The sequence below is a fragment of the Spea bombifrons genome, chromosome 5 (genome assembly GCF_027358695.1).
Source record: "Spea bombifrons isolate aSpeBom1 chromosome 5, aSpeBom1.2.pri, whole genome shotgun sequence".
NCBI lineage: Eukaryota > Metazoa > Chordata > Amphibia > Anura > Pelobatidae > Spea > Spea bombifrons.
Window position 1 is genome coordinate 29,769,774 of NC_071091.1, and position 18,844 is coordinate 29,788,617.

Genomic DNA, 18,844 nt, shown 5'->3' on the forward strand with positions numbered 1-18,844 from the left:
TTAATTACATAGGTCTTTTTTCAACCTTATGTACCAAGTCCATCAAGTTCAACCCTTCTACCTAAATTTCCTACTCTTGATCGTTGTGAAAAATGAACTCGTGTCTTTTATAGACTTTGTTGTCATTGTCCTCTCTCTTTTTGGGGAAAGTTGGGGTGGCAATGCAGTGACCAAATTTATGTAAGGGATTCACGTTGGACAAATGCGTTTGCAAAAGTTTGGTTTTCCCCTTATATGTATGAAAAAAAGCTAATGATTTGGTTTTTTTGGGGGGAGGGACTCTATGGCATGGTTGGCTAAGAGACAGATTTTTCTCTTCCTTTCTTTTTTTGGAATATGGAATACAGTACCACAGTCAATACTAAATAGGATTCTTTGGCCTCTAGACGAACGTCTCGCTCGGTATTATTGGTGGAACCAATAAAATTCTCAAAAGGAAAAAAATAAACGAAGTCGTGGATGTTTTTCAAGAGTGTAGATGATTTATTACCCAAGACCTCAACCACAGATAGAAGCAAACATCTTTTACATGCAATGCCACCACAAACCTCTGTCTACATGAAATACATACAGGGAGCAGAGAAAACATTTTGTCAAAGCATTTTTTTTTTTAAACATACAGCTTGGTAATTTTTTACACAACAGAAGGTTGTTAGAAGCAACTTCTGAAATGATGCAAGTTGAACATGGAATCCATGAACACGGACCTGGCTTTCAGATACTAATTTCCTGTAAGCTGTAAAATGATTGCCCAAAAAATAGGATTAAATGGTTTTGTACACATCAAGTATATGCAATAAAAATAAAGTTCAAAAATAAATAAAATTGGTGTTAGCATTTATTTTTTCCCTCTTTTTTTCTACACAGAAGATACTAAATTGCACCCATAATCTCCTTTCAAGACATTTTTCTTGATAAAGTCTTTCATACAGTAGTATTTCGATCAGTTCTAAATTCAGTAGACACACAAGGGATGGTGGATCTGGAGACTTGATGGAAGATCATCAGATGCGTATCATGTAAAATGTCAGGATTAGAGTCCATGTTGATCCATATAAATAATGAATGATGTTTGCTGTTGGTGCTATATTGCCCCTGTTGTAATTCTATGGCTTCTCAAGTAGGAGGGACACACCAAACAAAGAATTTGAACATGCATATTAGTTACTAATGAACATTTTTGTTTTTCATTTTGATAGATTATTTCAATCAAAGGCACAGGGCTTAGCTGAATACTCTTAAGGATGCATTAATGTTAGAGGTGTAGTCAAAATAATTTGCTATTATGAGTTGTATAGGTTAAACATCCTACCAGCTATACTACACATCATTTCCCTGTTCCCAGGAATATCCATTTGCCATTGTTCTCATTTGAGCTTTACAGAAGATTGCGTACTTCTAATGCTGCATAATAATAAACACACTATTCTGACAAAATGCCTATCATGATTCAAAAAAAATAAAAAAATTAAAGCCGTTCCTGGTTATTTTCTTGATTTCATAGGGGACAAATCCTTTCCAGTCTGTACAAAGACCGTGAATTCACACACTGGAAGGAACGTATCATGCACTAGTGTAGCCAACACCCCGTATGATTCCGTAGTATAAAGAGTATATAGGATGTGGTGCATTAAAGCAAGAGGAGTCAGGATGTAAGATGGCAAATCTATGCATGCTATATATAAATATTGCAAAGAAGGGCCACAAAGTCCTTGTCATGATACAATACATAATAGGTTAATAATGTGCTTCTTCTGTTTTATAAATAGGTCAAGGTATACTTTCCTGCTCTGTGTACCAAGTTCCAGTTAAACCAAAACAAGTCCATGTTACCAACCCCAAAAAAGGCTCTCCAGCTCCCTGCTGCACTGTTGTAAAGCTGAGGATACTCACAAAACACAATAGATGTGTGCAAAGAAAAGATCATTTACATTTGGAATATCTAAATACCGTTCAGTGGTTCCAACAACACCTAGCTGGAGACACCTACAAGGTCCTGGAGAATCGTGAGGTTACATTTAATTGATGAAAACACTTTCTGCAAGATGCCACATTAAGACAGAGGTAATGAACAGGTAGTTCCCCCATTCTGCTGTGGTAACAACAGTCATATTGTGGTCTGACCACTGTGGAAATAGACCCCCACAATGCTCAGCTCCAGAACAATTGAGAACTTCCTGCTGGCTAACCCAGATGTTGACTAAGTAAAACAAAAGTGCTTTACATATTGATATTTTTTTTTCTTAATTTTAATTCTTAAACCTGTTAGACAAGAAAATGCCATCTACTTTTCAATGTCATCAGGTCCACCCTGGCCAACGCTATGGCCAAGAAATCCAAGAGACCACTGCATCTCTCAAAATAACCTTCAACACTGGCTTTGAAAACATATTAAAAAAGGATCCTTACTCAAAGTTCTGCAATACCAGAGCCTAGAAGATACAAAATGACAAACACAACGCAATATATAATTTTTTTCTATCACCATCATTAGTCCCGTTTATTCAGAACCAATACATCGTTTCAATGGCTGTTACCTTATGAAAACCACTCTTCTCCATCTGTGTTGAAGCATATGCAAAACTCCTGAATACCTCCACCATATATAGAAACCTCTTAATAAGACTTCATTATGTATGCAGCTTCCAACCCGACAGAAACAAAGCCAAAGGTCTAATATAAAATATTGAATCAAAGTAGGCATCTATGAAAACAAAATGCAGTAACATATGAATAATATTTAGACAACGGTGATATTTAGATATTTTTACACAAATAGTCAATTACAGGATACATGGTGACCCTTATAATATTTTTATCCGAAGAGTGTTAAAAACTGTTGTAATGCATGTAACATTTCCTCCAACCAACGCCCTGTTTAGTTGGCCATTGCTTTTATTTAATGGCCAAGTGTGACCGATTAAGGAAGTGTGAAGGAGACACTGGCGTGCTATTACATTTGCATGGTGTAGAATCCCATAGGATACAGCTTGATGTGCATAAAATTACAAAATAGCCCAAGTTGAATGTCTGCAGAATCAAGGTTCTCCATACGGGGAATGCAAAAAAACTTGTTTCTTGTGGTATGTTTCTTACACTGGTTAATTGGTAGTCGTGTTACTAAATTTGGAGGAATGTTCCTCTCCGAACACCAATGTCCTGTTTTTGTGAGGCTATGGAAGCTGCACATAAATATTGACCAAAATCACAAGGATGCGAACAAATGGTCTTCTCTAAATAGTAGTAATGGTTTCCCCAACTCCAAGATCTTAAGATAAAATTGAAATAAAATAAAAAGATTAATTTAATGTGGGTAGGTGAGCAGAATCATCTGAGTGGTGAGTGGTTTGTGGCGACTGTTACCAATGTTTGTGGATAGTGTTTTGTGAAGCATATATGAACTGAAATTCCTACCTATCTTTGACTTATCCACAGTTTCATCCTCAGCATACAGAGCGCTACATTCATTATAGTGAGTGCTCTTCTAAACTGCACACAACAGCCTGAATCAAAGCTAACTTCTAGAATCAGGAATGGTGGAAAGAAACAGAACCTTGATGAAAGCCATCTGTTAGCAGGCTGCTCAGCTTGCATTTTCGTTAAAGCTGACCATGGAGTGTTTTCTGCATTATTTTTTCTAAAATGTGTTTACTATTATGTTATGTTGGGTTGGTTTGATTTGTTTTTCCTCTGCAGGGAACATCCTAAGTGCTCTACTGCTGACTGACACCCATCTGCTGATGATCTGCCTCAGGCTCCTCTTCTTCCACATCCGCATTGTATTCTTCAAAAGTGTCGTCGTCCACATCTGGGAGACCAAGTAGCTATAAAAAATATATATTAAAATATGTCATTTACAATGTCAAAACTGCATCAAGTTTAAAATGCCCAAGATATTCTTAACCAGACAGATAAAAGGAATCAAAGCCTCCCTAAATATACTGAATTTTTGAGTTGAAGACAACCAGTTCAATAGCAACAGAGATTGTTTTAATATCTCTACATGATTTAAACACGTGGACCTTTTGCAGTTGTATTTGCAGATATGACCACAGATACTACATTCTGTGTGCCTTATTTGACGTCAACACTTCTCAGATGCACAGGCCCCAATGGTCTCAAGAAGGCCGAGGAGTAACAGGATTTTATGGCTTACCCTGTATGAAGAAGAGCCACTGTCCCACATCAAAAAGAACTGCCTGCATCGGAGATCTCAGACACATTTTCCCAGCAGGGATAAACAGGAAACCACATATAGTGGTATCTGCCTATGCTGGACACTTACACACTAGTAGCCTGAAAAACTATACAAAGACATCTGTCGGAGGTAAAACATGTATCAGATACAATCTTCTCCCCAGAATTCTGAGCAAAGTCATGTGTCTGGCTTAAGCTTCCATTGGCCAATCCAGTCATAGGCCTAGTCATCCACTGTGTCCTCCATTGCAAATCAATAGTACAAATATACATGCGATTTCACTTCGGTTACCCACATAAGAACAAACAGACTTACAGGCCTGAATGACTTGAAGACCTTTTCCAGTACTTCATGAAGTGTCTTCTTACCACATGAGGATATGTAGTCCTGAGCTAGCTGCAGGAAAGGAAGGCAGTCTTCGCTTTCACTCCATACATGCTGTAGCAACGATAGAAATATGAAAAAAACAAACAAAAAATCAATTCAAATGTAACAATAAACGAAAGAATGAGCTTTACACCAAGACGGTGCTTTGCTTGCTGTCCACCTTAGTGGCTTGACCTCTAAATATGGATCATTTTGATACAAATAACTTCACCCAACTGTGCTGCAGTTACTAGCCATTTAAAAAAAATAAGAAGGGTCAGTAATCGCTGCTTTAGCTTTATGCAGTATGATGGGTCAAGTGCAGCGAGTATCTTCTGCAAGAGAAACATGTGGGCTCTGCATAATGCATAGTTAACTACATGAAGGTATCTCACCAAAGGATCTATGCATCGCGCACATAACTGGGAACTCTCCAGGTTTCGCCCAGGGACACTGGGAAAAGGGGCCTTCTCCAGGTCGGCCCATGAATCCTCCGGTGTTGCGGGGTCCTGTCACGCCCCACTCTGCGCCCATTCCCCCTTTAAATTGGGGTGTTTCCCCATGAAGTCGGCGGGGCCACCCACCAACGTCAGCAGGCGGTTCTGGCCGCGTCCCTGCAAGGGTAGGCTCTGGGTAGTCGCAGACCACAAGTTCCCATATATGATCATGCAGTACTAAACCAGCCTATCTTGCAGCAGAAGCTTGCTGGGGTTGCGCCTTCATAAAGCATTTTCCACTAGCGATGAAATGTTTCTCAGGCCTATTCGGGTCAGAAAGCTGTTCATAAATCTTGCGCCATTCAACTTTTTTTTTTCTTACTTAAGCTTGTTTTATCAAACAATGTGTTTTATTTGCACATTGTAACAATTTTATTTTTACCCATGGCATTGTCATTACTTCTCCTACTTGTATTCTAAATACAAAGAATGCTCTGCTACGGCACATAATTATGGCTGACTAATTATACAAAACCAACTGTAACTCATACAATGACATTTTTGTTACTCCTAGATTACAGTCATTATCTTGCAAAGTATTGTTAACAAAATATATTTGTCTTAGCATCTGTACACATAGGCTTTTATTATTGATCATGTAATAATTCACAAACTCTAATGCAAAGTTTCCACTGGTACAGAATAAGATCAGATATAATAAAAAAAAAAAAACAGAAGTTGTTGCGTTATCAACCAACCACAGCTTACAGTGGCCAGTGTCCTTGCTTTGTGTTTCTAGACAGATTCCATATGCCCAGCTTGATTAGAAACAAGTCATGCATAGACTGATGACTACAGACATTGATTTAGTCATCGATGGCTCTCCAGGGACACACGAGTATACAGATGAGAAACGCGCAATCTACAGGTAAAGCCAGGGATAGACGAAAACCAAGAGGCATGCCTCCTAAACCCTTGCTGGCTTTTTCACAGTTTATTATAGCAGTTTGTTGGGAAAAAACTATACAATGAGACAATTAGGAGAAGGAATCAGAATCTGGAAGTGAGGGGAAAAAAAACAAACAAAAAAAAAACCAGATGATTTCAGTCTATTAATACACCACTTCTGCATGATCTGATGGTCAATAGTGCACATGAAATCTCAGCACATATACGAAGCTGTAATACTGTACCTGTATTGTCTACTCAAATGGAACATGGCCCTTGGGTTGCCATGTCGGCCATTTTCTCTAGGACACATGTAACTTCCTATCCTGCAGTATCTATAATATGTTCCTTTCTGTGAGTTTATACACATCTAGAGAGTGTAGAATTGTGCAGTTCTTATTGCAACAAACATATCTGGCAACGTAAATTCATTGACCAAAGCTACACGTAGCCTGTGCTTTTCATTTTGCGATGGAAATGGTAGATATTTAGTTAAAAAGTAAAAACTACTTTACCTAAAGGAATCTAAGATTTGAGGGTATTGTAAAATACTAGCATAAAACTTATCTTTGTGCCCCGACGTTCTCCCTCTTCTCCTCACCCCACCATACAAAGCCTGCCTGAAGCAATCAACAATCAGTAAAGCAGATCTTCAAAACAGGAGATTAAGATGGCAACTGTTGAAAACTATGAGACACCATCGAGAGACGTTAGGGCTACCGCCATGGATGGCAAGTGTTTACAATTTTCTGAGGGCGGTCAAGTTTCCAATGACAGGGAACTGAGAAAGTGACAAGAACCACAAGGAAATGTGATCCTTCAATGTAGCAGATGATGGCCAATCATATCCAAACCTACTAATAGCAATGAACTTATTATGGTGTATATATTTATGCAAAGTGATCAGCAGTGTGTAAAGTGTACATTTGCTCACTGTTAAAAAGCACAAAGGATTAGCGGTTAACTCCATTAAACACAACCACTGCTCTGCACTACAACGGTCCAATTATGCTAGCAACCAAGTGGTTAAACATTTACAAACTTTCCATCTGGTGTCCAAAAACTGCTTACCCAGCGTTTATGGAGAAATATGATGCTGTGTGTCATAGGGTACATGCCTTAGCAAGCAAAAAATTATGAGCCATATTTCTGGAATAACCATCTTCAAAATTATTGGAATTATTCTTTAACAGTTGTACCGCAATTGATTTGGTTGGTATACACAAGACTTGTGATCTAGTTTGTTTTGCACACATAAAAAATAAAGCCAAGAAAAATAGATGTGTTTAGGTTCGGATTTTAAAACAGTTGGATGAATAAGGCTGTATTTGAAGGACATGCGGCAGAAGGTTGTAGTTAATGGTGTATATTCAGTGGAATGTCTGGTTACTAGCAGGGAACCTCAACGATCAGTACTAGGACTTAATATTTTTATTAGCAATGTTACAAATGGTCTTAATGGTGAAGCAAATGAAGTAAATTAGAACAATGGTCGAGAGCATGGCAGCTGCAGTTTAATGCTGATAAATGTAAAATAATGCACTTGGGATATAAAAACCCCAAGGCAGAATATAGCAATGAAGACATTGTTCTGTCAGTGATAGCAGAAGAGAGGGACTTGGGAGTAATTATGTCTCATGACTTAAAGGTAAAGCAGACAATGCAGTAAAACGTATTGGCCTGATTGTAAGCCTATAATCGGGGTTTAGCACAGGGATGCGCAATCTGTACTGCTCGGGACATGCAGCCCTGATGCAGGCAAGCAGCAGGGTTAGGAACCAGAGCCCCCGCAGCGCTGCAGGGTACCAGGATCCTCCTCTCTGGCAGCCAGTGGATGTCTGCGCAATGCAGTCAACACCCTCTGCTGTCAGCACTTCCGCCGGGGCTTCTATGAAGGAGCGCCGGCGTTACATTTCCTTTCCGGTGCTCCACCGTAGAAGCCCCAGCGGAAGTACCGGCCAACAGCAGCGGAATTGGCACAATTTCTGTTTGTATATAACCTATGCTGACTAACTGCATAATAGATACCAAAAATGTTAAAATACATGTGTTCCTGTTCATTAGATACAATAATGTTTAAACCATTTTTTTTTTTTTTTTTTTAAATATAGCACCAAACTTTAAGGGTGCAGCCTATAATCGGGTGCGGACTATAAATCGAGCCAATTCAGTATTTCAGGGGATAAACATTAAGAGCAGGAGGCCATAGTCTAAAACTAGAAGGTCAGAAGTATGGATGTAATGTAAGGAACTTTTACTTTACTGAAAAAGTGGTAGATAAGTGGAGATAACAGACTCAGGATAGCGTTATACCTATCCCATGCATGTTTAAATTCCCTCACTAAGACAGTACCAAGTACTGATTAGGGAAAAACAGGGCAGAATAGATGGGCCGAATGGATCTGTTCTGCCGTCAAGTTCTATGTTAAAAATAAACCTTAAAAAACGGACAATCTAATGTCCCAAGCAGCCTTACGAATGAACAATACATATTAAGGTACTTTGTAAGCACTTTAATATGTATTCTTCAAAATGTTAAAAAAAAAATAAAGAACTTCCCTTTAGAAGATGCTGCAACTTATACCTTACATGCATAGTTTGTCATGGAGACATCACTGAGCACCCTAAAGTTATTTTTGCATGTTTAATGTATTTTTGGAAGCGAGAGAAATGGTTTCTACCTCTGATCTCCCCTCCACTGATCACACTGATCATCAATAATGGCTCCATAGCTCAGCACTGCTGATCACAATGTGAGTCAGCAGCAGGTTTTATCAGATCGGAATATACCCTCCTCTCCTGAGACCTTTCGGCAGGTGTCAGCACTGACATTGCCCGATCCTGTGATCAGGCATTCACACAGTAAAGGTGTACCAGTTCTCATACAATTACTCTGGAACTGTTGGCATGAAGCCAGCAATGCCGGCTCCTGCTGACTGGAGAATCCAGGGACATAAACAGGTTACATATCTTTTTTTATGGACCACCACATATCGCTATTGTCATATTTTATCAGTTTAAGTGGTAAGCTAAATGATTCATGTTGCTGCAACTCACCTACAACTCTGTTTAATACACCCCCTGTATTTTAGTTCGTATTAGCAGATGATTTATTACAAAATATCACAGCAACAGCTGAATCATTGTGATGTTATTTTATGCTCTGGCATAAAATATTCCCCCTAGTGCAGTCTGAAGCGCATAAAACCAAATTGCGCACTATACTAAATTGGTATAGTCTCCCTTGATTATTATTGCTTATAATTTCAGAGCCTCGTATAATAGGATGCATGGCACTGAAAGCACCATTTCCTTTTACCGGCGGTGACAGATATTTTAAGTGTTTCTAATCACCACATCCTTCAACCATCTTACATTAATATTAGTATAGATATGGTTAGTAGTATCCACTTAGATCGAAAGGGAGAGTTGTAGTTTCTGTTTTGTTATACATTATGAAGGTCCAACTCATGTGAGCTGCTGCAGGAAGAGCTTGGCTGGCCCTACAAATCAGTGCCATTTATCAACCAAGGAACCTTGCAAGTTCCCCTTCTTCTTCTCCAGACACTTCCAGTGGGGATTATCCAAAACACAGAAACTAGAAATGACTCCCCTCGGTTCATAACACATGTAATCCCATTGTATAGCGCTATGGAATTTGATGGTGCTATATAAAACAATAAATGATAGTCCAATAGTTGTACGTTGTGTGACCACTTGGCACTTCGAAATCAAACAGGAATTGGGGCTGCAACTCCGGAAGAGATGACGTTCAAACAAGGTAATGCATGTCAATATGTCAGTTTATTTCCCTCATTCAGTTAACCCAGTGGCTGGATGCCTTATGCAATTTGCACCAAACAATAGCGCTTAACCAGAACATTGGCAATGGATGAGCACAGCATTTTCAACTTTAGCAGATAAATCGTCTTGGTTGTACAAAAACAGCTACCAACGCACTCAAGTACGGTTCCAAGATTGTGAAGACCCTAAAAGTCATAACCCTATATATAAAAATAAAGCACAAACATAGAGGACCATAATACTAGCGTGTTTCACTGGAGTGAGTGTTCTAGACAAATAAAGCTTTAGCTCACACACACAGGGGCATAACTAGAAACCACAGGGCCCTGGTGTGAGAATTGCCCCGGGGCCCTCAACTTCAACAGTTGGTCTGTGCATAATCCCCCCCCCCCTTCCAACATACACTCTGGCACACTTGTAAACACAAAATACACATACTCCATCTCAACCCACTTATACATCCGTGCTCACACACACAGTTACACGTCCCTGCTCACACACAATTACACGTCCCTCTTCACTCACACACACGCAATTACACCTCCCTGCTCGCTCACACACACGCAATTACACGTCCCTGCTCGCTCACACACACGCAATTACACGTCCATGCTCGCTCACACACACGCAATTACACGTCCCTGCTTATACACACACACACACACACAAAAATACAAACACAAATACATACATCCCGCCCCTGCTTACCTCTCACTGCTCCTGGAGCTTCCTGTACACTGTACGAGCAGCCTGGGTCACGTGACGTAAAGTTACCTCGATATGTTCCTCTTTCCCTGTGCTGGTCCAAAATAGTTTAGAAAGGGCCCTTCCGACCTGGACCAGTGCGGTTCAGGTCAGAAAGGGCCCTTTTGAAACATTTTTGAACCCGTATGAGGAGACAGGAACAATGGGTCACACCGGGGCCCCCTAGAGGCACAGCTGCAACCCCTACGCCACTGCTTACATGCCCTTCCTACTGAGCACAGATGAGGAAAACAAGGCCATGTCGACTCTTCCCAGCTCCGTTTCCTAGGAAGTATTAAATATATGTTTATTCAATAACCCCCCTGATATCGTTAAGACACCCTTTCCTTAATGAGCTTCTCCTAGAGGATGGGTTGGGTTTGCATAATATTCATTAATATTTGTACGGCACAATTAACGCCCCTTCCAGAAACTCCCAGTTAAGTGAATACACCCCTTTGATGAAGAAGCCTGATTATTTTGTGCTGCATTGGCAGGCTGTGCATTTAAGACGTTAGAGATAGATCATATACATTAAAGTGCATGACAGTTCCCCTTCACTGTGGGTTATCGGACCACTCAAAGAACCCTAGGGTGTAGTCATTACTTTTATACACGTCAGAGTATACTATAAAAACCCACATCACAATCCCTAGCATTTTTAAATTTGATCAGTGTATTTACTTATACCACTTCTGATCAGAGGCTGTTCCATTTACCTACCACCCTCTCAGTCAAGCAAAACTTCCTTCCATTACATGTAAGCCTCTGACCCTCCATTCCCATTAAATCACCAAAGACGCTATTATCCAGCTTGTATTGCCGTAGCGTGTCACATGTGTTCACATTACAAACAATTAGCGCCTGATCTGCTCTGATCCTGAAAAGCTGTAATAAAACCAGGTAAAGGACATGCGCCAAACAAGAACACTATGGGGGTTTTGCCAGAAGGTGGAACAGCGGTTACGTTGTATCATGATGAGATCTAATCTAATATGTTAGCGTGTTATCTAACAGATCTGTAGGCAGACACGTGTCATCTGTACATGTGATGCACGCCTTGTCGAACGCTTGGGGGCTGTAGGGAACATAGGACCCCCCATTTTTAACTGTTGCTTGGATACATGCATAGGTGGTATGGTTTAGGCCATTATATAATTACAGGCATGACACACATGCCCAGGACTCAAGTATGATGTGCATTTATGTCAAATTGGTGCTAATATAAACTACTCTATAGGTAATGCCCATCATCCCTGTGCTATAGGTATTGACTGTAACGCCTCAGTATGGAATGTGCATCACATCCAGGGGTTACGGTAACAAACTATTCCATACTATTCCATATGTAACGCCTGCAGCCCTGACACATGCAGGTCTCATGGATTGTACAGCGCTGCGGAATACGACGGCGCTATAGAAAAGCATAATAATAATAATAATAATAGGTGTGACCATAGGTCCCATTCCCCAGGCAACATGCATACGCACAGGCATGGGGGGCACAGATGCAGGTGCCGGGCCTGTGCCCTGGGGGTTCAGCCCTTGGCCCAGAACGGGGTGGACAATGAGAGCCGACAACCGAGCAATGCATGCGAGACACACGATAGGAGCCCATCACGGGGCGGTTCACTCACAAAACTGTCCCCGCAGCCGTTGTCAGGACACAGCACGTAGAAAGACACGCCGGGATCGGCGTAGAAATCCATCCTCCGTTCGGTCTCCTCGGTGGCGATCAGGTCGAAGGGGGTGTTGGAACACCATTTGTCGGCCACGTCTGCCAGCTGCTGGAAATCCATCCTCGGCTCGTTGCCACCCGTCAACCCCTTCAGGCCCCACTCCACCTGCGAGATCACCCACCGGGCGCCCGGACAGCTCAGTACCGTCCGATCCCCCCGCTCCGGTGACAGCTTATGCATGCATTGTTTACATGCTGTTCATGGAGGGCGTGGGGAGGCCGCCGTAATGCAGCCGATGCTCGGTTATTGTTTGCTTTACTCGGCAGCGGGATGGGTAGCTTCTGCTTGCTGCTAGCGTGACGCAGCCAATGCAGTTTAGTGACGTCACGGCAGGCCCTGCCTCGCTTGGGTTGGCAGTCCCCGTGACGTCACAAAGGCGGTGCCCAACCAGCGTTTCTAATGGGAAACAGGAACCCTCGCTATGGATTGTTCTAGTCTCTCTGATGCAGCGTCCAGCTTCTCTTTGTTGCCGGAACCCGTCGGTGGGAGGCGGTGGCGTCAGGGGGGCCCGGGGCTTCTCATGCATTGGCCACGGCTCAAGCCTCCATGACTGGTCAGTTCTGCACTGCACTGCACTGCACTGCACTGCACTGCACTGCACTGCACTCCTTAGACATGGAGCAGACTGTTACTGCAGACCTTATCAGACCCTTTATATCCAGTGTGAGCACTCAGGGTAAGGGTGGAACTAGTTTATGTCCCTGGATCACACCCACATTAAACCGGATCAGCTGTGCTGCGGGTTCCTAGATGCATTACTCTTTTTCCATGGCTGGCACGATCCCGTGTTACACAATTGCTGAAGCTCCACTACTATCTGTGAAACCTGACGTCATCCCATCCAATGTGTGGCTCTGCCCTTTCGACTGCACCACATTCAGGGGATTATTGACATAGGGGGACATTTAGGGCAGATATGCCACAATCTGTTTTTTTTTGTTGTAGGTTATTAATAATTTAAATATCAATTTGAATTAACAATTAAGATTAGACCAATTGCCATATTTGTTCAATTATAAGACGACCCCTCAAAGTTTGAATATTAATTTAGAAAAAAAGAAAAAGCCTATAAGACGACTCTATAGGAGAAAAAGTTTTACTAGTAAATATTATTTCACATGTAAACTATTTTTTCATATTTAATAAAAACTATAATAGAGAACAATGGATTTCTTGTTTCTATTTCCGTTTATTTGCCCCTGGCTTGCCACTCTGCCCACCAGGTACGCCATATACCCTCTCCTATGTGCCACTCTGCCTCCTTGATATGTCACTCTGCCCCCCAGATATGCTTTATACCCCCCTATTTACCACTCTGCCTCCTTGATATGCCTTATACCCCCCATATGCCACTCTACCCCCCCAGACTTACCAATGCATCCTGACTTGTCCCCCGTGCTTCAGGCTGCCTGGTGTCTAGCTGGGGCAGTCGGTGGAGGTCTGCATGGTGCGCGTAGACAAACTCTGCTGCTATCCAGCATTTCCGCCGCTATGACTGAGCACCGGAAGGTCATATCACGCCAGCGCTCCGTCATAGAAGCCCTGGCAGAAGTGCCGGGCAGCGACGAAGGTTGTCTGGGCACATTGTGCAGACAGCCACCGGCTGCCAGAGAGGAGGATCCAGGTCTCCTGCAGTGCTGGATCTTAGTATTTTAGGATGATTTGACGTTTGATTATAAAATGATTTTGAATATGACGTATTTTTCAAAGCATTTGCTCTGGGGAAAAAAACCCCATGTCTTATACTCAAGCAAATACAGTATATTAATTTACAAACACACTCTCTCCCCTTTCTCATTAATTTCTCTTCTATCTCTTCTCTTTTCTGCCTATCGCTTCCCTTTCTGTTACCCCCTTTAATCTCTAATCTTTCTCTTTATTATTCCACTTCTCTTTGATCCAACTTCTCATTATCTCTCTCCTCTTTCCCTTCTATCTCTCCACTTTCTCTTTATTTCTTCACTTTCTTTTTATCTATCTTTGTTCTGTTTATCTCCCCACCCTTTCTCTTTATCTCTCCTTGTCTTTCTCTTTTCCACACTCTTTTTTTTGATACCCCCCACCTTTCCCCTTTTCTCTCCCTTTCTATAAATCTCATTTTTATCTCTCCATTTTCCTCTTTTGTCTCTCTCCCCTTTTCTTTGATCCATATTTCTCATTATCTCTCATCCTTTTCTTTACTTCATCTTTTCAGTTTTTCTTTATCTCTCCCCTTTTTCACTCTACCTCATCTCTCCCTTTTCTGCCTCTCTGTCCCCTTTCTCATTACCTCCCAATTTTCTTATTATTTCTTCCCCTTTTGCCATTACCTCTCCCATTTTTCATTATCTCTCCCATTCTCTTTTGATTCTTCTAATCTCTCATTTTCTCTCTCCTTTCCCTATCTCTCCAATTTTTCCCAATCTCTCATTCGTATTTTGTTTCCCCTTTCTTTCCTCATTTTCACCATCTCTCATCATTATTTTCCCCTTCTAACTTTATATCTCCCTTCTTTCTATGCCTCAATAGCCCTCCATTTTCTCACTATCTCTGGCTTCCCTTTTTACAGACCCTTGTCTCCTACCTCCGTGGCACTACATACAGCTTCAGTGCTGAGCATCAGGATATGACATCATATCCTGGAACTTAGCATTAAAAGCCGGCGAGCTTCAAGAGGGGGCTGGGAGGCAGAGGGTGCACTCCCTTTATTTCGGGATGGCTAGCGGGAAATCTATGATCTCCCCAATCAGCCCTGCCCTTCCAGCGGGCGCATTGCGGGTGCACATGGGGGTGATAATTTGCAGGGGCCATGGACCCCTCTGCCCGCCCTAGCAACACCACTGCCTTCACATGCACTCAGCTCTGCCCCTTGTCAAGATGACTAGCCCCTCCTCTAAATTGGGCTAGGTCTGCCCATATCCAAAGCCACTCCCCCAAAATAGGGACCTTTCCTGATATGTTCCCAGGTATGGCTTTAAATCCAGTGTTTGCTCCCTCTACAACCTCCAAGTCAGCCCTCCGCAGCTCCGGAAGACCCCTCCGCAGCCCCCAGCTTTTTACCTATTAGCACTAATAATTATGTGTGTTTCTGTGGTTTCGAAAGAAAGTCCTACAGAAAAGAGGATGTCTTATCTGTGCGGGTACATCAATCACGAAAAAGGGCAATCTCGATTAAACCAACATATGGTAAACATGGCAAAAAAAATGTTGTAGGGTACTAAAAACCCTCGGTGATGAATGGGTTAACAGACAAAATTGTATTGTTTACCTATTAAAATCAACACAGGCAAAATACCTTTATATTCAGACAATAGCAGCATCCTGTTTTGTTATTTTGCAGCAGGGGTGTTGAGTGCCAGGCTTCTGTACATCCATGTTTCACGCAAGTGCTTTAACCCCTTCATTACACACATTTTTTTGTGTGTGACAATGGTTTTAACATTTCTGTCATTTTCTCTTTCTCAATTAGTGTACCCACACAAATTATATCATTTTTTTAATACTTTTTTTTGATCTATGGCCCTAAAGTGCTAGGGCAGCTTAGTCATCCCCAGTCCAGGCCTTCAAGTGCAATAGACTTTCTGTAGATCATAAACAGTATTCTAAAAAACAAAAGCCCCACTTTTTCTGACTTTTATTTGAAAAAATCTTTTACGCATCTACAAAAGCTAATGGAAAAACTGCTAAATAGATTCTAATATTTTTTAAGGAGATTAGAAATACCCAATGTTTTTATGTTTAGTTTTGCAAGTTACAGGGCAATAAGTAATTTCCCCCTTAAATTCTACACTACCGTATTTACTCGATTAAAAGACGAGTTTTTTTTCAGAGCAGGGTCGTCTTATAATCAGACCTCAAATAGGTCTATGAGACGAATATCCAGATCCCCCGCAGCGCTGCAGGGGACCTGGATCCTCCAGTCTTATGCCCCCCCCAACTTACCGGTGCTTCTGACTCCCCGGTGTGTAGCCGGGGCAGCGTGTAGACGTCTACGCGATTCGCATAGACAACTTCCACTGCAGCCGAAAGCAGACCTTCCCCGGCTGTCAGAGATCAGAGTTCCCCGCACTATTGGTAGTATAGTCTGTGTGGTAATCCCCAGATCGACCAAAAGAAGATTTTAACTATTTCTCCTTTTTTAGGTATTAGATCTATTAATCCTTATAGCGGAACATACATATACACTATATGGACAAACGTATTGGCTTTAGTGTGGCTGTCAGTAAACTGATTACTAGACTTGTGCGTTCGGGTTCGTATGAATTGCAAATTTACTGAAATTTTGTAAATTTGGTGATTCCTAGAAAGCCCTGAAAAAGAGGCTAGACCCTCATGACAAAATCAAAGCAAAAAGCTTGAAAATGAAGTAAAATCAACATAATTTTGTCCTAACCTGAACTCAGGGCAATATGGCAGCGCTTACTGTGACATCCTCCCAGGATCAAGGAGAGGACGTCACCGTAAGTGCCGTCATTTTGATGGAAGTTCCTGCCGCGTTATGTCTGCAGAGATAGCAGATTAAAGATAGAAGATGGGGAAGCGGAAGTGGTCGGCAGAGAAGGTAGGGAAACATTTAGATAGCGTGTGAGTAAATGAGAGTGAGTGAGAGTGAACGTGAGCACCAAATTTTCGTTGGCTGCTTTTATATATAGGTATAATTTTCTTTGTAATTCAGGAACTGGTAAATACGTAACTGTGGCGCTAAATAACAAATAACAAAATAAATGTTAAATTCCTTTAATGTGATGTTCACATACTACATCCATATGACCAATACCAAGAAGCAATGTATATATGTAAAAAGTTACATTATTCTATGAAAACAAGGTCTTTAATTAAACAAATAGTTTGAGCTGTAAAAAAAATACACTATTTGTACAGGGTTCCACATTAGCCAGCATTATAAGGGCGAGATATCCCAAACAAGGAACAAAAATGAAAGGGAATCGAAACATTTTTGGAGGCAACATACAAATTTAAAAACATGCAAAATAATTTATGTGCAAACAAGTCTTCTTAAAATTTTTCACCATATTATATCAAATGGGCATAATCAGTGCAGTTACCGGTCGTGCTTATACTTTATGTATCACGTTACCTCCTTTATGGATTTATAGTGCAGTCATGGTTTTCTGGGATTTAAATTTCCTAATAATATATCTGGCATTACAAGTGCTTTACAGGGAAACCCCGGCCATCTTCCCTTTTTCTCAGCTGAAGAATAAGTCCCCAAGTGACAAGTCAGCATTTTGCTTTGCTTGCCTGACTAGTGGCATCATTACTTCGGTCACTAAAGTTTCTTCTACTAAGAAACCACAAAGTCTTAATGCACCGGGTATCTCCATATGGTGTCTGGTTATGCTATTGCCAGCTTTGGTCTGTTTATTGTCCTTGGCCAAGCCTATACAATGTTTGGAGCTTTCACCATGGCTATTAGTGTATTTATATAGATAGTTATCTGTCGCATTAGAATGCCATTTAGGAAAGGCTCTAAAGCTAAAGTGTGAAACAGAGACAAGACTATGGCATTTTGTTGAATAAGGTTTTCTTAAAACTCTTCTTTTTGGTCTAAGTGATGTTTTCTTTCCTACTCTAGCTGGCACAGCAAGTCACTAAATCCTACATTCTGCGTGGAATATTGCAAACAGATAATAAAAAGGGGAATTGTGGCTAGACAGAAAACATGTAAAAAAAAATCCCCTGGTCCTTAAAGGGTTAAGTGATGATGCATTCATGTCGGTGACCGCACGGGAAATCCTGATCACAAGTCATAACTGATATACACACAATTAGTCAGAATTAATATCAGGAACTTGTCTTACGATCCAAAAGAAAGCCAACAGAGATATTGCGTAACAGTGAATGGAGATGATAAGGGGTGGGGGGCTTAAATGCTTGAAAACACATCTCGTATTCAGTTTAAAGTGCTACAGCCACAGTGTAACCTTTACAAATGTGATCATCTAATTATCTTTGAGTCCTACAATTTTGGAAAGAAGTAACATTTCATTCTACATTTCCATTTGTCTCCTGCTAAGCCCTTCTTTTAGGCCGAGGCTGACACCCCAGCTTGTCTAAAGTGTTGATGGCACCACTGGGTTTATTAGTGAACCCACCCTCGAGCGTGAAAAGCAATGAGACAGCCTTTGGGGGAAGTAACCGAATAGTGATTCTCACTAAAAGCTGCTCAAGTAGAAGAAAGACAGTGTCGTGAAGCAGACTGAATTTGTTTTAATAACACCAACCTAAACTTCCTAAAGTGGTGAGCAGCAAACCATACTGGAAAAAAATATATATTGATTATGATGGTATAGAGTATAAGGAAGACATTCACTTACTGTGATAACACAGCATAGATTCCTACTACATTAAAGGACCGGAGCAATATCACTCCATTGAATATATAGTACAGCAACCTCTTACCCCGTCTTCCACGTCACACCAAACGCAATTCCTACTACGGATTCCTATGTTGGGTGGCTTAGTATTTATATATGTATTGATGCATAAACTACATACAAATACTATAGCTTGTATGAAATGTATAGCCATATCGTGGCAAACACACTCTGCAATGACACATTTATTAAAATCATAGGGTTTTTGATGTGCCAAAGCATTCCTGATGA

The 18,844-nt window shown here is 41.2% G+C and overlaps 1 protein-coding gene across 1 annotated transcript; it reads right to left on the minus strand.

Moving 5' to 3' along the window:
- Nucleotides 1-3,628: 3,628 nt before the first annotated feature.
- MTURN (maturin, neural progenitor differentiation regulator homolog) lies at nt 3,629-12,525 on the minus strand. Its single transcript, XM_053466217.1, has 3 exons — nt 12,135-12,525; nt 4,514-4,636; nt 3,629-3,824 (listed from the first exon to the last, which is right to left on the minus strand). Exons 1-3 carry the CDS (start codon nt 12,414-12,416, stop codon nt 3,714-3,716), a joined length of 516 nt encoding a protein of 171 aa, XP_053322192.1. The 5' UTR covers nt 12,417-12,525; the 3' UTR covers nt 3,629-3,713.
- Nucleotides 12,526-18,844: the final 6,319 nt, after the last annotated feature.